This window comes from Amphibalanus amphitrite, unplaced genomic scaffold (assembly GCF_019059575.1).
Source record: "Amphibalanus amphitrite isolate SeventyFive unplaced genomic scaffold, NRLGWU_Aamphi_draft 000111F_arrow, whole genome shotgun sequence".
Taxonomy (NCBI): domain Eukaryota; kingdom Metazoa; phylum Arthropoda; class Thecostraca; order Balanomorpha; family Balanidae; genus Amphibalanus; species Amphibalanus amphitrite.
Window position 1 is genome coordinate 589,826 of NW_024881606.1, and position 23,363 is coordinate 613,188.

At 50.4% G+C, this 23,363-nt stretch overlaps 1 protein-coding gene and 1 long non-coding RNA gene across 2 annotated transcripts; both read right to left on the reverse strand.

The window, feature by feature from the left end:
* Positions 1 to 6,220: 6,220 nt before the first annotated feature.
* LOC122380982 lies at positions 6,221 to 13,126 on the reverse strand. Its single transcript, XR_006256446.1, has 2 exons — positions 12,790 to 13,126; positions 6,221 to 6,880 (listed from the first exon to the last, which is right to left on the reverse strand). It is a non-coding gene; the product is annotated as an uncharacterized LOC122380982 (long non-coding RNA).
* A 414-nt stretch (positions 13,127 to 13,540) lies between these two features.
* Positions 13,541 to 20,061, reverse strand: LOC122381022 (basic proline-rich protein-like). The gene is made up of 3 exons (XM_043364706.1): positions 19,814 to 20,061; positions 18,898 to 19,001; positions 13,541 to 17,826 (listed from the first exon to the last, which is right to left on the reverse strand). The coding sequence occupies exons 1-3, from the start codon at positions 19,823 to 19,825 to the stop codon at positions 14,256 to 14,258; spliced, it is 3,687 nt and encodes a 1,228-aa protein (XP_043220641.1). The 5' UTR covers positions 19,826 to 20,061; the 3' UTR covers positions 13,541 to 14,255.
* Positions 20,062 to 23,363: the final 3,302 nt, after the last annotated feature.

Genomic DNA, 23,363 nt, shown 5'->3' on the forward strand with positions numbered 1-23,363 from the left:
CATCTCCATCCCGTGCAGCCACAGAGTCGGGAAACGAGAGGAGCAGGCCGTAAACGCAGCCCTCGGCCTGCCGCTCCTTAGGGTCACAGCCAAGGTGAATGATCAGCCCCTGAAATTCATCGTGGATACTGGCGCTGGTGTATCCCTGGTTCCACCCTCCTATGTGAATGGAACTCTAATTCACCCGTCCGCTGTTTCGATCACGACTGCCAGCGGGCAGCCACTGCGCGTGCATGGCGAGGCCACTCTCGATATTGTCCTCCCCACACTCAGACGCAGTTACACATGGACATTTGTAGTGGCTGAAGTGACAGAGCCACTACTCGGTAACGATTTTCTCGCTCACAACTCGTTGGTTGTCGATTGTGGTTCCCAAGTTCTCCGCGACTCCACCACTCTGCTCTCTGCTCCCGGTGTACCGACGACCGGGGAGTCTGTTCATTTGGTGATAAACGATCTCGCTCAGGTGCCTGAGGCAGTGCGGCCCATCCTAGAGGATCACCCCGCTGTTCTCAGCCCTAACCAGCCGGATTACACAGACTCGCCAATCAAAACCACTCACTTCATCGACACCGGCAGCGCTCCACCCACGTTCGCCAGCCCACGCAAGCTGCCGCCCGACAAACTAACCGCAGCAAAGCAAGCACTCGATGTGCTGCTCAAAACAGGAGTGATTCGTCCGTCTAGGTCCCCGTGGGCCTCCCCCATCCACATGGTTCCGAAGAGTACCCCTGGTGAGTGGCGTGTCACCGGTGATTACCGCGCGCTCAACGCCGTAACCAAACCGGACCGCTACCCACTGCCGCACATTCAGAGCCTCTCAACCAAGCTCCACAACGCTCAGTGGTTCAGCAAAATCGATCTGCTCCGTGCATATCACCAGGTGCCTATGAACCCCGCTGACTCAGAGAAGACGGCCGTCACCACGCCCTTCGGCTTGTACGAATACACCTTCATACCAATGGGGCTTCGCAACGCAGGTGCCACATTCCAGAGGGTCATGGACGGCATCTTCCGAGACGTGCCGTGCGTGTTCGTCTCTCTTGACGATATCCTGGTATTTTCCGAGAACCAGGAGCAGCATGAGAAAGATTTGCGCCTCGTGTTCAGCAAGCTGGCTGAGCACAAGCTTCGCATCTCACTGGAGAAATGCGAGTTCATGAAGAAGTCACTCATTTTCCTCGGTCATGACGTCACCAGCACAGGTGTCACACCTCCCAAGGCCAGAGTGAAGGAGATTCTGGACCTCCCTCTACCGCATGACTCGGAGTCACTGCGTCGCTATCTGGGACTCATCGGCTTCTACCGGCGTATGATTCCGCGATTCGCCGATGTCACGTTCCACCTGACCGAACTGATTCGACTCAACCCAAAAAGCAAAGAACTGACGTGGACAGAGGAACAGACTCAGGCGTTCAGTGACAGTAAAGCAGCGCTGGCTGGCGCCTGCACTCTTCCACACCCAGTGCCACACTGCGAGCAGTACGAGCTCGTTACTGACGCATCACAAGTCGCGGTGGGTGCCGCGCTCCATCAGATTGTGGACGGAGTACCCGTTCCCATTGGCTTCTTTTCACGGAAGCTCAGTCAGGCCCAACAGAAGTACGCCGCGTATGACAGAGAGCTACTCGCGGCTTATCTGGCCACACTCCATTTTCGTGACATGATCGAAGGCCGCCACGTTACCCTGCGAACGGACCACAAGCCACTCGTGCGCGCTTTTCACAGCCCGCACACTGCTAAGTCTGACCGCCAACAGCGCCACTGGTGTGTCGTCACGGAATACATCACTGAGGTCTCGTACATCCGTGGCAGTGACAACGTGGTGGCGGACTGTCTCAGTCGCCCGGTGCATGCAGTGTCCCTCGATGCATGTGACCTCCACTTTATCGCGGCGGCTCAGAAGCAGGAAAAGGAGAGAGACGCCGACAGTGCCGATTCAGAGCACCAGGATTCCGAGTCAGGTCCAAAATCACGCTCAAAGCCGCAGGACACCTCCCAATTGGAGCCAGTAACACTGTCTGGCGACATCACAGTCCTGTGTGAAAACACTGGACCACATCCACGCCCGTACGTACCAGAGGCATGCAGGCGCGCCGTGTTTGATCGTTTCCACGGCCTGTCGCACCCGGGTAGGAAAGGCACCACCCGCCTCATCAGCTCTCGCTATTTCTGGCATGATATGCGCCGTGACATTGCGCGATGGGTGAAGGAGTGTGAAGCATGCCAGGAAGCCAAGGTGCACAGACACACTCGTTCTCCGCCCGGTCGGTTTGATGTTCCCTCACAGCGGTTCGAAACTGTACATATAGACATAGTCGGGCCGCTGCCCCCGTCAGTACCCCACGGGCACCCCTTCACCGCGCCATTTCGTTATTTGTTGACATGCATCGATCGCGCCACGCGTTGGGTCGAGGCCGTGCCGTTGGTCTCGATCACCGCGGAAAGTGTAGCCTCTGCTTTCCTCGACACTTGGGTGTCCCGGTTCGGAGTGCCACTGCATGTAGTCACGGACCGCGGTTCCCAATTCGAATCAGAACTGTTTTCGCACTTGTCTTCAATGATAGGTTTCCATCGCCTCCGAACCACTGCTTATCATCCGACATGTAATGGGATGGTGGAAAGAGTCCACCGAACGCTCAAAGCCGCCATCCGGGCGCGCAGGCAAGAGTGGTTGCGCGCGCTACCCGTCGTTTTGCTAGGTTTGAGAGCTATGCCAGCAGAGTCGGGTTTTTCGGCATTCACTGCCGTCACAGGCGCGCAGGTGCTGTTTCCCCGCTGCGCCGTCGAGAAGGTCCCCGTCGGGACAAAGTACGTCCAAGAACTGGCAAAGCGTATGTCAGAAATCGATTTCGTCACACTCTCACAGGGCTCGAACCATGCCCGCACACCACCGACACATGTGCCACCCGATCTCATGACATGCACACACGTGTGGGTACGCGTTGACCGCGTGCGGCGCTCTCTGGAGTCCCCGTACCGCGGCCCCATGCGAGTCATCAGACGCAGCCCTAAAGTGTTCACGTTGGAGCTGCCGACTGGCGCCCACGACACTGTAAGCGTCGACAGACTCAAACCGGCACACATGCCGCCACCTGAGGACACGCTTGGTCCGAGCAGTACCGAGCCTACGGCTCCGGAGCAGCAGCCGTCACCGTCGACCTCGCTCGGGCCCCTCGCCACTGGGGCGCCCGACGAGCCAACACAGACGCCGACGACAACAAGACCGTCCAGCAAGAGGACTTCAAGACCTGGAGTGACGTCTTCCGCATCGCCGGACGAGGACGACAAGCCGTCCGCGGCTGCGCCGGTGCACACCCGCAGCGGCCGCCGCGTGCAGTTCCGGCCGCAACCGGACTTCAGATACTTTTAAGTGCGCCCGCGTACGTGCGTTCGAGGACGATCCTGATCGCGTGGCGCCGACAGTGAAGTGATAACTGCGTCGCGCGGTGTAGTGATTCTTGCGTCGCGCAGGACCGTGCAGTGACAATTGCGTTGCGCCGTACCGTGTAGTGATTATTGCGTCGCGCAGTGAAGTGTCGATCGCGTCGCGCACCGAGTGATGTGAAAAGTGATTGTTTTGGCTTATCGTGTATGCGCTCCGCGCTGAGGCGGTGAGTACTGTGGTAACCACGTGTGTCGCCGGCCGGCACGGGAGTTCCCGGCGCAGACCGATTCGCGCGCCGACTTGTGACGTCGCTACCCCGCCCCGGCGCTGGGGGGGGGGGGGGCGGCCCAGGACGTGTCTATTCGTGAACTTTGTCCCATCACGATGCGACCGCGTGTCTGCGGCCTGCGCTGCCGCAGTGCGTCGGCCAGTGACCAATCCGCGCTCCGATCGGCAGCCACGTGGTGTCCGAGTGCTTCTGCGCATGTCTGGGCCCGGCCCGCTGCGTCGGGCCGCGCGCTCAGAACCCCGGGACTTCTGGCCGAGGTCTTGGCCCGAGCAGACGCGTCACGTCTGGCTCCGCGATTTGGCCCGTTCTGTCCGGGATTTATAACTTAGATTAGGCAGGGCATATTTGGCCAACTTGGATTTCATTCTCGTCTCTTCGTCGCTCCATGGTCTGATTCGCTGTTTTGGTTTTTGACTTCGTTTTGGTAATTTAAATATAACAACCCGCTCCTTAAATTAATTCTTTTACTTGGGGCCGTTTGGATCGAACTGATTGAATTTTTGGAACACGCACCAGGTTGATATTCTCCATTTCTGATTAACGTAAAACCCAGTCACTGATATGTGGTGAACTGCCCCACGGCACCACAACGATACCTAATTTTGGGTTTTCAGTCGGCCGATCCACCCACCCCCCCCCCCCTGCCGAAAATCTGTGGCGACGCCCCTGACGGTGAGGAATATACCTATATCCGCACCAGTTTAAAGGGACCCTCCCACCTTAACATTATATTTGAGTTGAGATAGCCAAAATGGGGTCCCTGGCTCACAATTACCGGTTTCGGCACTCACAACCTCGAGAAATGCCTTAAATCGGAAATATTGAATTTCAAAATTGAAGCATTTTGATTCAGAGGGGCTAATGCATAGGAATACCCCTCTGAATGTGTGACGTCATCGCTGATATCTAACGATTTTTAAATGTTTGACTAAAACGTTTTGTAGCACGCGGTGGTATATGCTGCTTTGCGCGCAACAAATGCCGCACTTTCAAGTAAAGTCGCTATAGGAACAGCGGAGATCCCAAAAAGTAAACAAAACTAAAAGTCTAATATCTTGAAAACCGGTGAATATTTTTCGATGAAATTTGGTAGATATTCGTTTTTGCTCTTTCTAAACCGAGCGACATCACTTTCATGCCAATTCATTAACTTTTTTGAAGGTGGGAGGGTCCCTTTAAACCCTCTGGGGGGAAGGGGTATGACCATCAGAAGCGACCCTATAGGCCTCACAGGCGCCCAATTTTCGCATTCAATGCGCCCCTCTTTCGCATGCAGGCACCCCTCACCGCACTCGGTGAGGGGTGTGTGCGAAAATTATGGAGGCGAAAATTATTGTTATTATTGGTTGCTCCCCAGTTGCACTGGCTACCAATTGCAATTAATACATACTTTACGGTGCGTTCACTAGAGATTAACCGTGCAATAATTCGAAGGTAGCCGTGCACCAATTTAAATTGGTGCACGCACGCGCGTGCAGTAGCTAATTTCTTAACTGAAGTTTTTGGAAGGGTCATTGACTTTATTCTAAGAATTCTCATAAAAGGCCCTTTTAGTGTCATAGAATAAATTTAATTTCAATTCAAATTCGCACCGTTAAGCATGTATTAATTAGTTTAACACATGGTTTCCGTGCATAAATGGTTTTAACGCACTCGTGGATGGAATGGAGCACTCGTGCGTTAATGCACTCGTTTCACTAGTGCATTAACGCACTCGTGCTCCAATCCATCCACGTCGTGCGTTAAAACCATTTACACACGGGAAACCATGTGTTAATTACGGAGCGAGCGAAGCGAGCGTAGTCTTTCCTTAGATTAACGGAAATTTCTGAGTATGAGCGGCCGGCCGGCCGGCCGGCCGTGCGGACGCTTTTGCGAGGCTTATATCTCAGCAACCACTTGACCGATTTACACGGGGTAATTTTTGTAGGGTAGCTTCATTCCTTCTACCAAGTATTGAACTATTCCCGAAGCGTGTGGGTGACCCCTTATGCACGTGCCACGTGCAAAACGAAGAGGTGTCAGTTTTGTAATTGTTGCAATATCTTGGTAACTACTTGGCCGATTGCGCTGAAAGTTGGCATGTGGGTAGGTACCAACTAGGCACTGCATATCCATGTGCCAGAGTTGGGGTGCTGCTGCACGTGCGCACGTGCAGGGGTCGTTTCCAGATCTCGAGAACGGCTCGACCGATTGCGCTCAAATTCGGTACACAGTTAGGGACCGGTTAGTAGGGTGCCGTGCACAAGTCAGTTGGGACCCATTTTGCACGTGCGCACGTGCAGGGTGCCGCTTCCAGATCTCGAGAACGGCTGGGCCGATTGTGCCCAAATTTGGCACATCGCTAGAGACCGGTTAGTAGGGTGCCGTGCACATGCACAAGTCAGTTGGAGGTACCCCCTCCCAATTTCGCACGTGCAAGGCCCACCCTCTCGCTCGCTCCGTTAGTCGCCCCAAAAGGCGTTATACTGGTATATAATATTGTACGCATGCTAGATGAAAATGAAATCCTCACGTCAACAACCAACACAAACTCGGCATCATACATGAAGGCAACCAGTGTATTTATATTCGCACATTTAATGATGTCTGTTATTGATGACGCTTGCCAGATGCAATGTAGCCTGTTTGCATGCAGCTATCGGCTGCCGCAAGGTGCACATTTTATTGGCATAACTCAACAGTCAACGTGTAAAACACGCCTTTGTATAAAACTCATTCGATCAATTAAGGAAGTCATTCAGGTGAGTTTCTTTTCAAAGCATTGACACATAGGTATGCTCATAGCCGACATGGTTCTTTTGAAGCCTTCATTTGCAATCATGACGTAGTTTTGAGTCATTTATTTAAATGAAATTAATTCCAAACAGTTTGTATCGCGTCGAAACTAGTTTTAATTTTCTTGTTTGATGTTTATTTTGAGTTGTCAAACTTATCGACAATTTTGTGTCGTAGTGATTCTTCTTCTGTCATTAGATGTTCTAATGTGAAATATTTAAAGGTAATATTATGACAATGAATTTAACATATTTTCATAGCGCTGAGTTGGTCTTCATAGTCGATGCTGAACTACTTGAGTATCTTCTCTGACCATTAACATTTAGCAGGCGGGCACATGCCAAACATGCTCATTATCCTGTCGAGCAGGCCCGGAGGAGCCGGAGCAGGACACGACGGTTTTGCTGGTTTTGCGCTTCCGGCACCTGTAGGAGAGAGCGTTGAGTAAACGGTCTATACTACATTTAACGTCATTAACCGTCTATCGTCGAGCTACATTAAGCGTCTCTTAAAGTAAATGTTTTGAACTGCATTTTAAACGGCTACGCTTCTTCGTATAAACAAAATGAGATGCGCATTTCACAATAAATGTGGCTACTCTCTGTAGTACAGTAGGTCTATTAAAAAAGTCCCCAGCACCAGTGGGCGCTGCCTTCGCTGAGCGGAACCCCCGTCTGCCTGTCCCATATCGCGCCGGGCTCAGGTCACGTGGGGTCAGCGGGACCGCTCGGTCCAGCCCGCGGGCGGTGGACGGGCGGCCGGTAACGCTTTCCGCCAGCCAGCTGAAGAATCCAACAAACGGGACGGCTACCGCTCAGCGCAGCGAAACCGGTGTTAAAGAATGGCAGTAGATGATCATGGCCACAATGATTATGAGATTGTCATTGTTAGCCCGTGCCCCACAGGAATGCCTAGATCTCACGCCCTGTTGGAGGGGAAATGGGGATTGAGCATCATTCATATAACTCATACTCAGCTTTGGGCATTTCAGTGGTATTCGAAGTAGCGTCAAAAGTAGCAAAGTAAAAAGAAAAAAATACTTCAGCCAATTTTAGATCGGGTCAGAGCCAGAGGTCATGTCACCAGAGGTCATCGATAGTAAAATTTTGCTTGGACAGGGTGCGTTGCGCGCACCGGTGCATTGGGTTTCCAATTTCCATGGAAACATCAAGATACTCGGAAGCTGGCAATGCTAGCGTGGAGCCGAATTCATATCAACCGCCGCAACAACCAATGCAGCAGCGCAGCGCAGCGTGCTGCAGCGCGGGGCCGTGAAACACCGCCCAGGGCTATCCATGTGTCAGGGCAATCCAACCCACGTGATGGGCTCGGCCCCAGCGGAGCATGAGGTCCAGGACTCCCGCCCAGGCTCCCTGTCTCCCCTTAATTCCTGTAATTCTTCCCACTCTGCAATCGACCGAAAGAGCCTAACCTAACACAACAATCAGCTCGTTTACCGCTATGTCGGAATAATATTGTCAGATTTAATTAAGGTCAACGGCTTAGCACGTAAATAACAGCAACTGCCACCATTGGTATGAGAAGAAAACCAATTGCTTTTTCACAAACACTTAAAAGTTTTTAGCTTAAAACTTGCATGAAATTAATTTTATCAGCCTCGTGTTCCTCTTATCAAAACGCTTCGAATGAATCAAAAGTTTATCTTTAAAGGTCATTTGAAAAATTTGGCCTATGTTCAAAGACAAGACCTGGCCAGAAATGGTCATGATGCATACCAGGATATTAGATCCGTATCGTGGAACTTTACAAACACTTCAGATGATTTCATAACTTAGCATGTCTATCAAAAATAATCATTACATGGCTCATATGTAAGCTGGGTGTATGATCAGGCTTACGAATGTGTTGAACGCAACTGATAATGTTCTGTTGGCCACAATTTCTATATCTAATTTATCCTCCCGGATTTCATGTTTCTATTAATGACACCTTGACGATGTCGAGAAAAAAAAAACGCTTAGGAGATTTAACAGCCTGAGATACATTCAGTATAAGGAAGGGACTCTTCCGTCCTCGCTATCCTCAGGAAAAAAAAAAAACAATCCGCATCGCCCCTAGTCTTCATGCTTCCCTCTCTGGACTGGAGGTCACCCCACTAGCCAACCTGTAGTTGATGTCGGATCCATTCCAGTCCAGGACACATACCTAATCCTCTTCGGGTGACCATTTGGGAGACGGCTGGACCGTCCCGACAGGGCAATCGTCCCACGGGAACAGTCTCGCTTTCGCAGATCACTGGCGCTGGCTCGCACAACCCAATTACTACACCAGAGCAATGTCATAGCTATGCAAGGGCCTTTTCAGACCGAAAAAGATGGCTCCCAACAAAACAAACAATTTTCTCATTCAGTATTGTATCTCATCAAGCACCACATGTTTTCAGAGTGTTTATTATGCGTTCCGTCTAAAAAAGCGCAGTACAATTTTCTCCCATTGACTTGAGCGATCTCAAAATTGACCCGGCCTTTCTGTCAACAATGTCAAACTTGCAAAGTAAACGTTTCAAATACATATACTGCTGCCCATTGAAATCGCTGAAAGTTCTAAAGCGATCGGTTAGTCGGTGTATTTAGATGTATAATGAGCAGCAGGAACTTTCCTTGAGGTAAGGTCGCTTGACGTGACCTGGTGTTATGACCTTGAATTGAAAGACTTGGGCGGGAAAAATGGGTCATTTGAAATCTTAAAATGCTAGATTTTAACAATAATTGCAAGCACTATCCCGGCTTAATAGTGAATGAGAAGGTAGCGATTCCCCAACCCCATGTTTAGCTCCTATATTTGAGCTAGCTGCTAGATCCTCGCGAAAAAAAACGAGCGCTTGCGTCGTTACGTGACGCAGTGACTGGTACCACATTTTAAAATATCAGTGACCTCTTAGCGCAGGTCAAGGGCCCCAAGGCATTAGATCGGTTTTTGGTAAATAACTTCGCAAAAATGGTCCCATTATCGTCATTTCGATACAATCGTGTTTTCTGTTCTCAGACGCGTCGATTTATATGCTTTTTTGTTTAGGTGAAACAATTTAGGATGTTTACCTCAGGTCAATGTCATGTTAGGGCAACACAGGTCACGAAGCTGTTGAAAGGAGGACATGTTGCATAACATTTGATTTGGCAAGTCTTGCAAAGACCATTGATGGCTGTCCCGAATGGCTAGCTCATTTTGATCGGGAGTTATTGACGAAGCACTCCTATGACCCTAGTGACGTCATAAATGACGTCACGCAAGGTGAACAATGCAAAAGTGAAGCATTAGACCTTGCCAAGAATGAATGAAGTCACGGTTTCATGTGCTTGAGGTATAGTTTTAAATAATTTCCGACGCCAAATTAACAGTTTCCATATTTCCCCGTTATGCTCGTATGACACTAAGTGCATTGCGGATTTGCACCATTTTATAACCGACAACCGTGCAGAGGTTTACTTAACCTGCGCCGGGCAGGTGCTCTGAGATTCCGCGCCGTGCCGGGGGATGTCTGAACACCCCCCCCCCCCTTCTAACTCGGCTCCTGGGCCACGTAGCGACACGCGGTAAGCGCAATCGAAAGAACGTCCAAAATAAGGACGAAAACACTTCAGTCATTTTTTGGGTCAGGTCAAAAGTCAGGTCACCAGAGGTCACCAAAGGTAAAATGTTGACTATTTAAACATTTATGAAACTGCCGACGGCTATCTCGGGAACCGATAGAGCTACAGCGCCGCGGAAAAACGCATTCGACAGCCCTTTTACAGACCTTTCTGAATAATGTCTCAGATTTGACCTCAGGTCAACGGTTTAACCTTCAGAGGGCAAAAACTCCAAAAATAGCCGTTTTTACGAAGTGTTTTTTCGGCAGTAACTTTTGACTCAAAAGAGCCATCACACTACTTTTGCCAGCATTGTGTTCCTCTCGTCGAGACGCGTCAAATAAACTATAATTTGACCTTGAAAGGTCAAAATTGACCTGACCCTAGGTCACCGATATCAAAATTCCGTGACATACATTTTATATGTTGTTTTAAAGTCATTTTTTCCCAGGAAATTAGTTATGTATGGTCACTTTTCGGATTATTCTCTGGGATAATAATATCTAACTCACTGGCCCTAACTCACTCACTCACTAATAATATCTAACCCCCCGGCCCGGCGCGGGTTAAGTAAGACGTCATAGCTAAGTGACCTGACCTGAAAGCGTGGTTAATGTCAAATGATCCGGCTTGAATCAAATGTAAGGCATATGAAATGTCAGCCTTCTACCATCAGTTTTGCAAAAAAACATGGTGGCGATATCCACCCCTTCTTCTCGGCCGGGTTCGGACCTATTGGTTTTCTACATACGCGCCGGCCGAGGGGGGGGGGGGCGGTTACGACCCCCCTCGCCGTTTCGCCCCTGGTGGAGATAGCGCGTCGCGGAAAAAACGAGCGTGTGCGCCGTTACGAGACGCAGAGATTGGTACCCGATTTTAAGGTCCTAGGTTAACCGGTGACCTCTGAGGTCAGGTCAAGTGCACCAAGGTACGGTTCAGTTTTTGGTGAATAACTTCGCAAAAATGGCCGCAGAGCCGCGATTTTGGCAGCATAGTGTTCGCCTGGCTCAGGCGCGTCGAATGATATACTGTTTGTTCGGGTCATGTCAACTTAGGGTTTTGACCTCAGGTCAAGGTCAGGTCAGCACCCCCAGGTCACAGTTGGTCGAAAGAGGTCATATCGCATATCATTCGATTCGACAGGTCTTCCTGAGTCCATTGGTGGCTTTCCCGACTCGCTATCTCAATTTGATCAAGAGTTATTGACGAAAAACGAATATGACCTTGATGACGTCATAAATGACGTCACGAAAGGTCAACATTGCAAAAGTGACGCATCTAACCTTGCAAGGAGTGCATCAAATCACGATTCTGTGTGCTTGAGACAGTTGGAGATCGTTCCCGGCGCCAGAATAGCAGTTTTAATTTTTCCCCATTGACTTAGTATTTTTTTTTCATTTTTTTTTTATAAATTTAGTCCGAACCTTTTGATGGGAAGGATTCACAAGGACAGAGCCACCGCTAAGCGAAGCTTGTTGCGATGACCCTGCCCTCTACCCTCCGATCGCGCAATTCCGATTCTATGGCAGAATTTAGAGTCCAAAGTTTAACGTGCGCACAAAGCCGCGCACGGCCGGTCCCCTCACTGACTTCGCCTGGCTACGGCCTGCCACCAACCGCAACCATACCTGTCAGGAGGCCCATAAATGTCTGGTCTATGGTGAGGTCACGAAAATGACCTGACCTCATATGACCTTTAGGAAAATCCGAGATATACAAGTTGTGAGACTCATAATGGATACTAGATTCTGCAAGTTTTATTTCCCTGTGTCATCCCCTCTGGCAGTGAGGGCGTTGCGAAGTTGCGACATCTGAAGACCGTGCTGAGGTTCACTTATGACGTCATAGGTCAGTGACCTGACCTGACCAAAAAATGCGGTTGGTGTCAAAAGATCCGGCTTGAATAAAAGGTCAGGTATGCTAAGTTTCAGCTCTCTATCGCCAGCGTGTTTGGAGCTATCGCGAAAAAACCCTATGGGGGGGGGGGGGCGGCACCCGCCCCCCACCCTCGGCCGGCGAGGGTTAAGCCTCGCTTTGAATTATTGCAGATAATGATGCGACCGCAAAGTATTCATCTGTGTCTAGAACGGCCGCTGACTTGTGGGACAAGATCTCCAATATTGATTTGCTAGATGGGAATAAAATGCTCGGTATGTGATACATATATACCCCTCGATTTGCCCTCGCGCTAAGTCTATTCCAATCATCACTGTCGCTTTTTATCCGAGATGATTTCGCCGCTAAACGGGTTGTTTTGTTTGCTTGCTTGCATTAAATGGTCATTACGGATTGATTATTGAAGGATTATGATAAAATAGGAATGGGGCAAGGGAGGATATGCACTGCGTCTGCATGTGTTTAATTTAGATCACAAAGGCATCATTTCCGGCATCATGCAGAGTCACTATCTTCCCCTCCTCTGCACTGCGGCATCTCTGCGCCCCACACACGGCGTCCTCACTCCACGGCCGGCCGCCGCCAACTGACCCACTCGCCGGGCGCCGCGACCTGACCCGTGTCGCGTAACCTGCGCAGTAGAGTCGGGGCTGGAATCCGGGGGTTCGGCCGGCCGGCCGCCTCTGGAGCGGGGGACTTTTTTAGTAGACCTACTGTACCTATCTATTACTCGCGTTTCCGATACCCTTTGAATAAAAGCATTGCCGTAAGCATTTCAACGATCTTAACAGGACTATTTAAGGTACGTAACTGACAGTGTTCCTATGATGTAACTTTTACATACTCACGTTTACATTTGGAGGCCACCTTCTTTTTGTTACAGCTATGTTTTGCTTTCTTTGCTGCACAAGATGAGCCTTTCCTTTTCTGTTTGCGACTTGAGCCACACCTTTTTTTCCTTCTGTTGCCAAGGTGCCAAATTTTAACATCACTTCCTTGAACCCCGAGTAAAACTTTCTTTGATTGACATTTGCCTGATTTATGAAGTTTTGTAGATTTTGACGGTGCCATGTGAAATTTTGAGTCGAAAATATTCAAACAAAAATTTACTTAGCGCTTAACAGAGAAATGCAAACAGCGAAAAATATAGCGGTCGATTTTATTGTCTCGTGAGCTGGGCAAAAAACATGCTGGATTCGTAGCAGCTCTGCGATTTAGAAGAATAATTTAATTGATTTACAGCTACAGTATTTGGTTTACTTTTTTTTTGGTTAAACCGAAATAAAAATTGATATTTCATTGATCACCCGTTTTCATCATTATGAAATCAAAACAAACCGGCCAGCGTGGCCAACAACCAAAGCCAAAGTATTTCTTTCTTTCTTTGTGCCTTAGCGAGATCCGGAGAGAGAGAGAAAGGAAATCGTTTAAAATCAATAAGAAATATTTCTAAATGACCAATGCTCAGCAGAACAAAATCTTCCTTTTCCACTTGAAACATAAAAGCTGCCAAGTATTCATACGATCTAATGATACGCGATGATCTAGAACGTTAATTTCACATAAGTCTACCGTTACCCTCCCATAAAAATGACAAGAAAGGGCAAACGAGTTTTATTTCATATTGACATCGCTGCTTTCCGTTCATCTCAACAATGCAGCCTCTTCTATTGCGTTATTTTTAATTGAAAATCGTTTTGATAGAGCGTATTTGCTGGACATCGAACTCTTTTGACGATTTCCCTTCTCTAAGTTTGCTACTCGTCTTCACATACAAGTACAACAGCGTTCACGCATTCGCGAATTTGTACGCACATGACAAAATTGCCAATCACTCGGCCATTAAACGTACCTATGTGCATTCCAAAATTAAAACACTATTCTTCAATATATAGATCATTTTATTATCATGTAAAAAAAGCACAACATGACATTCTGATAAATAAATAAACACCCACTACTCGTATGACAACACCGTATACAATTCATTCATACATGGGACTCGTACTCGTACGATTTAATCCTATTTCAGTTTATCGTGCTGCTCACTGGCAAAAGGCTATTTCTTTACATGGTCAGCCAGTGCTTAATTCTAATTCTGGCGGTGCTTTTGAGCGTGCGAGTTTCAACACAAGCAAGGTAAAAACAAAAACGAAAACAAACAAATAGGTCTGGCCAAGCAAAACTAGCAGCCAAGTACCAGTAGGAAAGCAGCAGACACGCTTGGCAAGAAACACAAGCAAACAACCAAACATACCAAACAAGCAAACATTGATAAACAAACAAACATTGATAGACCAATCAAACGTGCCTATCAATGGTAACGACCAAAGTCATTACCACTCGAGTCCACATATCCATCGTAGCCGCCATCGTCGTGATAATCGTCATGATCATGATAATCACCGTGATCATCATAATCGCTATATTCGTGAACTAAATCACCCTCATGGACAGGCTCCGGTGCCGGGGCCGTGTAGCTCCCGGAGGTCACTAGCGGCTCTTTCGGACCGGCCTTTTCGTCCGAGGACGAGTCGTCCGAGTCGGAACTGGAGTTAGAGCTCGACTCAGTGCTCGAGTACTCTGCTCCCGGCTCGCCGTCTTCGTTTGTCTTGGTCTCCTTGTCAGAATTGTTATCAGACTCTGTGGCGTTAGTCAATTTAGTTTGGTTTGCTACAGTGTCTTTTGTTTGGCTGGCTTGTCCTGTGGAGTAATCGGTGTCTTCTGACAAGCTTGCTGGCTCAGATGAGCTGTGAGACACGGCTGGCTCCGAGTTTGTGTGATGTGAGTGCCCCTGATGGACCTGGGAGTGACCCGTGTGCTGCGGCGAGGAGAGAGGAACATGAGTGTGGGGAATTCGGGGGTAGCTTTGGCCGCCGTGCCCATGTTCGTGACCATGACCTGGACCATGCCCGTGCATATGACTGTGTCTGTATCCTTGACCTCCATGACCTTGTCCAAGGCCGTGGCTGTGTCCCTGATTCTGTCCGTGACCCTGTACTGCAGGGCGTTGGGCGTGAATTTGATCTCGTCCGTAGCCTGGTACGCTAAGCGTGAAGTCCTTTCCATAGTTGTGGCCCTCAACGTTGTACGGGTACCCGTGGTAGGCTTCATAACCAGCCGGTACGTACTTGTACCCTTGATTGTACGACAACGCCTGCGGATGTTTACCTCCTCCGCTACCATGGTAATACTGCTGGTGGAAGGCACTGCTGCCGTCGTGTCGGTCTGTGATTGGCGGCCCTGGTGCCTCTCTGCTGCCCTGAGGCGGCTGAAGGGGCACTCGGGCAGCAGGGCCTACACCAGGCGTGGGACGGCCACTACTCGGCAGGCGGGGAGGGCCGCTGGGACGACGCCCTCCTGCGGTGGACGGAGCCGGGACTCTGCCGGGAGGCAGAGGTCTGGGAGCCCCAGTCGGAGGGCGCAGACCGGTTTTCGGAGGGGCTGGGGCTCCACTGGGCGGCAGAGGCCTGGGAGCTCCAGGAGGGCGCAAGCCGGTTTTCGGAGGAGGACGCGGAGGAAGACGAGGTCCGTCTCGTCGGCTAGATGGCCGCGGGTGAGCAGGCGAACCTGGCGGGCGGACAATGGGCCTCCGTGGCTGTGAGGGTACTCTCAAGGGCGGAGCATTTCCTCCTGGGATGACTGGTCTTGGCTTTGGTACTGGATGATTCCTTTTAGATCCTGGTCTTGGATGTTGAGGATGTTTAGGTGAGTGACCTGGAGCAGCCCCGTTAGCGGATGGTCTACCGATGTGTTTTCCGCCGTTCCCTTGCGGTGAGTGCTTCTGCGGCGGCAGAGGCGGCGGCGGCCTCAATCGGTGAACCTCCTTCCCGGGAAAAGACGGACTGTTGGGGTGGTTTTGAACAGGAGTAGGATTGGCAGGTTTCCTGTTCTGGTTCTCCTTAGGGTTGTTCGTTACCCTTTGTTCTGGCTGACCTGGAGGGATGCTGATGTTCCCTGACCCTACACTGGTAGAGGACTGCGTTGAACTGTGGATAGGTGTTGGTCTCAGCTTGGCTGACTCCCCCGGACCATCAGATGGACCTCCTGTGTGTCCTATATTTTCTATTTTGCCTTGATTGCTGTCTGAGTCTGCCTGTCCGGCCAGTGCTGATGTGCTACTGTTAGGTGGTGCATCCTGTTGTACCTGTCTTGATGATTCATGTTCCAGCAATGTCTTTATCTGTTCGGAATGCTGAACTGTAAAACCATCACCGTTTGACACCGCCTGACCCGAATGACCCAGGTCGCTTTGAGTCGCTACCGGTTTTCTTACATCAAGCTCTGGCGCGCTAATCTGAACCGGTGCCGGCGGTCGCGGCTTTCTCGGGTGACCCGAGTGCGACGGCGGCCTCGTCCGCTGCGCCTGGCCGCCACTCGTAATCTGACCGGCTGTCACTCTCTGCACTGTCTGACTCTGACGGACCGGGGACGGAACTACTATCCGCTGCTTTCCGACTTGATTTGTCTGAGCCGCGGGATGGGCGTGAAAGTTTGCTTGGCTTTGTGCAAAAGGCTGCGGACGCGAGAGATTTGGCTTGGGTTGTGCTCCGACCTGAATCACCTGCCGCACTTGCGAACCGGGACCTGGCGGCTGGAAAGCCGGTTGACCTTTGTTAAGCTCGTTGAAGAGCCTGGCCCCACGAACTCCATTCGGCTCGTCCTTTTTGAAATACCCCACCACGACATCCGAGGGCGTGCCGGGCGCCACCGGCGGCCTCCCGCCGAAGTTGAGTGATGCGGAGGCGAACAGATCAAAGCTCTGCGGTTTAGCAGAGTTGTCCAGTCGCTCCGCCGCGGTTATGATGCGGGGCGGAGCCGGTCTGCCTTGGGGAGTCACCGGCCGGCGGCGACTGGGCACTGTGGTCGGACGAAAACCTTGAAGCAGATGATTGCCGACACCCCCAGGAGGGCGAATGGGCTGGCTGGGTCTTCTGCTGCCGGTTATTACGCTCGGAACTGCCGGTCTGCCGTTGTTGGGAGCGGGGATGGCATGGATGCCACCAGAGGGACGAGATAAGGGACGCTGGGGACGGGGAGGTGCAGGGATCCGCTGCGGAGGCCGTGGTGGAATCCTCTGCTGGGTAGGAGGCGGAATCCTCTGCTGGGAAGAAGGCGGAATCCTCTGCTGGGGAGGCGGCGGAATTCTCTGCTGGGTAGGAGGTGGAATTCGTTGGTGAGGAGGAGGCGGAATCTGTTGGTGAGAAGGAGGCGGAATCTGCTGAAGTGAAGGAGGCGGAATCCTCTGCTGAGGATGGTGTGTGTTTGGCTTTTGCGACGATACTGGATTTGGGTTCAATCCCAGATTGGGATTGGGATGGTTCACGAATGGAGGCAGCTTGTTTTCTTTCTCTGGCGATGAGTTGGTGATTGTAACCCGGGATGCATCTTGCTTTTTCGGGAAAGTAGCTTTCTTCGCCGGGAACGTTTCCTTTTTGTGCACCGGTATCGGGTTAGGCCTCTTCTGATCTGGCGCCTGACTGACCCGCTCTCCCGTCTGTTTCCGCTCCTCTTCCTCCGTTATCTGGTCGTTCCTGCGCAGTGGAGGTGCCACCTCTACCCTCTGTGCCACTCCCTGACCCTCCAGAGGGGGTCGGCCTCTCGGCGCCCCCTCCACAGCGTCCATCAGTCCAAACCGGAACCAGAAGCGGCCCGGGTGTGTCGGGTCCTCCATGTACTCCGGATCGGGCTGCTGATCGGCCCGGTCGTGTGCTGTGGCGGAGAGGTCCATCCCGTGGTGTGTTAGCCGACCATGACGGTTGGAAGCTGCAATGATAGACAGCTCATGTGTCCCCGGGGCTTGACTGGAAGCATCTTCGTGTGCACCCGAGGATGCAGTCGCTGATGGGCTCTCGTGTGTCCGTGAAGGCGCTTCTCGCCGATATCTGAAGAAAGAACAGGGATAGTGTCAAACATCAACATAATTTTTTTTTAAGTAGACGAAGCAGCTCAACTCTGAATTTTTGTCGTGCTAGCTTATTAAACGCGTCGACGGAGATGTCAATGGTGTCCCGAAATTGAGTGGAGGACGATGAAACCACGCCAAACCTTCGCGAGAAAGTCAGCGACCCAATCAAGGATCCACTAATTGGAATGCGAATATCTGTTGATGATTAAAAACACATGCATTCCACATTGCAGCACGTGACATCCGGAAGACGCGTCATTTTTTCAGTCATTCGAGATGACGCACGGGTAGCTGGGCGTGTGTGGGGGAAATCAGGTCATCCCGGCCCCGGCAGCGGCCGAAGCAGTTCCGGTCTTTCCGGCCGGTCAGCGTGCCGGGCTCCCGCGCCGGGGCGACTCTCGCACCCCCGCCCGGTCACCTGACCGGTCCAACAGGATTAGCATGTGGCCACGTGACCTGCAGGACCGAGCGGCGGCCGGCGGAGTGCACCGTGAACGTGTGTCCCATCGTGGGAGAAAATTGATCTTGGTGGGAAACCAAAGACGGACACGTGTGTGTTTTTGTGAGCGCTTATCAAGCAATGCTTTTGCAGGTATTCCCTTGGGATTAAATCGCGCAACTTCAAGTGAGATTTGAGACGACGCGATAGTCTAGAATAACACGCAGTGGTAATTAGGAGTCTGAGTTTGAATAAAAAACATATTTCTTTAGCGCATTCCATCCCATAACTCAAGTTCTTCACACGCTATGCATTTCTATGTTTCAAAAATCTTTATTTAATTGGAAAATAAATAAAACATGACAACCAGACGATCTTTTTATCCGGTGTCTGCGTAAATGTCCGGCAAAACATATGTTTGCAATGACTTGTAAGCAGCCTTGCAATCTGAGACTGACGCTCATTTTGACTACGATGCACAAAGGAAGAAAACATGCTCGCGACCTCAGCATACGCTAACGTCAAGTCAGTGGCACTGATGTGCCATGTGACCGGGACATTGTGGATGGGTTCCGCTGATTCACCTCCTGTCCGGTGATCATCACTCACCGGATTTCCGGTACAGTGCGCTGCAGATCGTCACCCTGAACCGGCAGATGGGAAGATGTGGCAGAACACCATGACAAGAGGACCGCAAACGACGCCAGACGTATCTGAAAACGGTAAACAGAGCGGTGAGATCACACGAGATAGTACTGATTTAATGCGAGTTGGTGCACTACTTTTAGGCTTGCTGCAACAATTGATGAGATATGTTGTTTTAAAGTCATTTTTTCCCAGGAAATTAGTTATGTATGGTCACTTTTCGGATTATTCTCTGGGATAATAATATCTAACTCACAAGTCCATATATTTCGGATGATATTGCTCACCCTTGGTCACTGGACAAAATAAAAACAATTACATGTGAATTACACATGTAATTGTTTTTATTTTGTCCAGTGACCAAGGGTGAGCAATATCATCCGAAATATATAGACTTGTGAGTTAGATATTATTATCCCAGAGAATAATCCGAAAAGTGACCATACATAATTGATGAGATTCTACGTTGATGAGAGGGTGGATTAGGTGTTTGTCCATCTTACAAAAGAAACAATGTCAATGTCAATGTCAATGTTTTAAAAACTTGGCATTTTCATATATGTAGGTATATGTATGTAAGGAAGCTTTTGCCATTATCTGTTTGATATGTATTATTTTATTTACAGTTAACCTTTCTGAGAAATCGACGAAGGATAAATTGTACACGCTGGGTTCGTCGCTTGACTTCATGAAAAACAACTTCATTATTCTATTAGCTTGCAACACGAACTGACAGTCGTCATAAACTGCACTGTTGCTGCTGTAAAAGGCTGGCAGCACATCTTATAAAAACAATCATGCCTTGACGTAATTTCATCAATCAGCTCATCATTCTGCATTGGTAAGCCATATGCATTCATCAAAAGACAAACGCACTCACCGTTATTAGCATTTTTCTTCTTCACGTTCACCGGCAGTGCCGGTGATTTCGCTGAAGCCTTTCAGCCGTCCTCTCCCTACAATTGATATCTTCTGTCGCTGCAGGGATGATCACACTCCTCACTGTCCACACTCGCTCACACTCCACCTCACTCACCACCGGAGTGGGTGGCACGGTCCACTCGTGCCGCTGCCGTCTGTCCACTCTCGTCACCGGCCGCGGTCGTTCTGACCTGCCGACCGTCCGGCCGACCCCAGCCATCCAACCATCCAGCCGTCCAGCCGTCCAGCCGGTCTACCCAGCACCCTCCCTCCTCACCGGCTTCGCCGCTGCTGATCGGGGCTGATTTGCTGATTTCATAACGGATTCCGCTGCGTTACATCACGCCGCTTTGCCGTTGCACTGCCGTACCATTCTGTTTCTGCGTCACGCTTCGCCGTTCTGTTATTTTTCAGACATTCTCTATTCTATATCCGGGTCGTTTCCTTTGTTCAGCTTCCGACACTGCATCTTATCGGCATATTTTGATGACATTTCGTTTAGATGTAATGCATTCTTAACCCTATTAGTGGCAGGGGGGGGGTTGTTTTCATCCACCCCTCAGGTTTTTCGGGAATATCTCCGAAACCGCTGATGCTACGATGCTGAAATTTTCTGACTTTTCCTAAAACTAAATTGGGCACATTCCCTGAAAATTTCAAGTTCATAACTTTACCAGGGGCGGCTCCAGAGCACTGGGAATTGGGGGGTCCTATTCGTGAAGCGAGTCATTTGGGCGAAGATCACGATGCTGATGTATTATAATAAGTTTTACGAACAGTGAATGAAAGGTATCATGTGATAACATATACAAAGTTGTTGTGCATCCTCTTCTGACACGTTTTTGCTATAATAGGCGGATCCAGGCGTCCAAAAAGGGGGGTTATGTTTTACCTCCCAACATAGGTGCCCTGACACCGCCTATGCATGACCAATACAATTGTAGTCGTTCTCTCATAAGAAAATTGTAACATAACAAGACCATTACCACCCTTTTTAGAAACAGTACCAACAAAAACCTTATTTATTATAGTTTTTGTGTACCCCCAATTTCAATGATCTGTATCCGCCTATGATTTTTGAAAATGCATATTTTTAGGATCCATGTAAATTCCAGGTTCATTCTCTATCGATCGGCAAAAGTTGCGTTAAGATTGGTTCAGAAACCTGGCCGTGATAAACAGTCTAAAATGTATCTGCAATTTGCCCGTTTGTACCCCCCTCTACCTCCCTATAGACATTTTTTTAATTTTCATTTTTTAGAAATGTAGATCACGTTGAGCGAAATCGAATGCCGTTTGAATTTTGAAAATCGGCCCGTTAGATCTCGAGATATCAAGGGGGGGGGGGTCGTAAACAGCCCCCCCCCTGCCACTAATAGGGGTAGCCAGGAGCCTGCCACTAATAGGGTTAACACTCCGCCAATCAGACAAACTTACTATATATCTCCATTCCGAGCTCGTTTTTTGTCTATCTGTGTGCGTTCTAGCTATTGTTTCACTTCTGGAACGCTTCAGATCCCTTTTTACTCCAGTTTGCTCCCTTCCCTCACAGGACCAATACACAGCCAGACTTTGCGTTTCGTTTCCGTTCCGTTTCCGTTCCGTTTCCGTTCCGTTTCCGTTCCGTTTCCGTTCCGTTTCCGTTCCGTTTCCGTTCCGTTTCCGTTCCGTTTCCGTTCCGTTTCCGTTCCGTTTCCGTTCCGTTTCCGTTCCGTTTCCGTTCCGTTTCCGTTCCGTTTCCGTTCCGTTTCCGTTCCGTTTCCGTTTCCGCTCAGTTTCCGTTCCGTTTCCGCCGCGGGTTCGTCTAATCGTCGCTGGGTTGCACGCGTTGCGAGACGCTGCGGCCGGCCGGTTCAGCACTGTGTGACCCCATTCCGGTCCGGTTTTACCTTCACCTTCAGCACTAATCAGTGTCACAGCGGCGGATGGGCTGTTTGACAGACATCTCACGAGCATATCTTCGATTGCATAGTTAACAACTTAATAAGAAGGTTCTGGCAAGGTGCCGCACTGGATAACCGCATTGTTTTTGTCTCTCCTTCCGTTACAAAAGAGGTGCACAATACACATATTGTCAAGGGAATGGCAGCTGCCAGCTGCCATCGATTTCGAAAGAGACCATTGGTCATAAACGTAACAAAATAAATAGCTAATTAAGGATAAGTTTTTGTTTTCCTGAACTCGATGATAATATTGAAGCACATGCTCATCTCTAAGCTTGGAATAGGTTACGACGCTTTTATCTGTGCCGAGATAATCAGTCCATTACTTCCTGACTCACCATTCCTAAAAGCCATACATGAAATGTACCCGACCTCTCGACCGCTATCAAGTCAATGTCCGGTGCACCTTCGACTCCTTCATCCTTGAGAGGGATCACAGTACAACCATTGTCGCCACGTGTCCTCTGGTATTCCACACGCCAACGACACTTATTTAGCCGGATGATAGACAAGGACTGTAGGAGAGCGATGGGTAGATCAGGATGGTGAGGAAGACGCCAGCCGCTGCCCGATTCCAGCCTCTCGATGGCGAGACCACTGTAATCGGACAGATCAACCGATACTCCGGCGCCTCGATGGCAAGGTTAGCCGGAGCCGACTGGTCGCACCCCTGTCTGAGCGGAGACCCCGCACCCGAGCCTCGATGGCAAGACCCGGGGAACGAGTTTAAGCTCAGTGACTCGATGGCGAGACACTGTGGCCGCCTCCCTCACACACCCCGGAAGAGGCCGTGTTATGAGTCCCGGATGAAAGGAAATGATCGGCTACTCGCACGCTGAGAAGACTCGCTGCTGTTCACTGTCCTCACCAACACTGTTTCTCGAGTGCACTTGATGTATTGTGTCCCATCACTTTGCAGCACAAATCTTACGACCACAATCCCAGACAGACACACACCTGCTCCACTCCATCCCGTCTCGGACCCAACTGGCCCGCCAGTCCGGTGGCGGCCCGGCATAGCCTCGCTAGTGCCCGCGGCGCAGCCCACCAGCAGCCAATCGCCGGGCCGCCCGATCGCGCGGGTCACCGCCCGGGCCAGGTCAAACATGCCTCCCGGCGCCACGTGGCCTCAGCGGCCGGTCCGCACGCTGCGCGGCCCGGCCGGAGGATAAACTGATGAAGCTGTCGGCAACATCCTCCCCCACCGTGTTGCACATAAGGGCAACACTTACAACAACGCAACCGACGCTGCATCAAACATCTGCTCCGAGGCAAACAACGCACAAAAACATCAAACCACGCATCCTTGAGTCCCGCCCGCCGACCACCTACTCCTTACAAACATACATTGATACACGGCACATACATGTTATCGCAACTCCCACACACTGATCCTCATGCACAAACGGGCGAGACGCGCCCATTGCAGTTGGAGGGGACAGCAGACTAGCCCCGGAACCTTACCACGAGCAGATCCACCAGTCCTACGTGAGAGGGCCTCCGTATCGTATGGGACGGGCTGAAGACGTCTCCAGCTCGCCACCGTCCAGCGTACTGCTCGTGCCA

Bases quoted from the DNA above. Each gene is read 5' to 3' on its own strand.
- LOC122381022 (XM_043364706.1), bottom strand. The intron at 17,827-18,897 runs GTGAGTGATGAT...TTCTTTCTTCAG, and splicing joins CGCACTGTACCGGAAATCCG to ATATCGGCGAGAAGCGCCTT.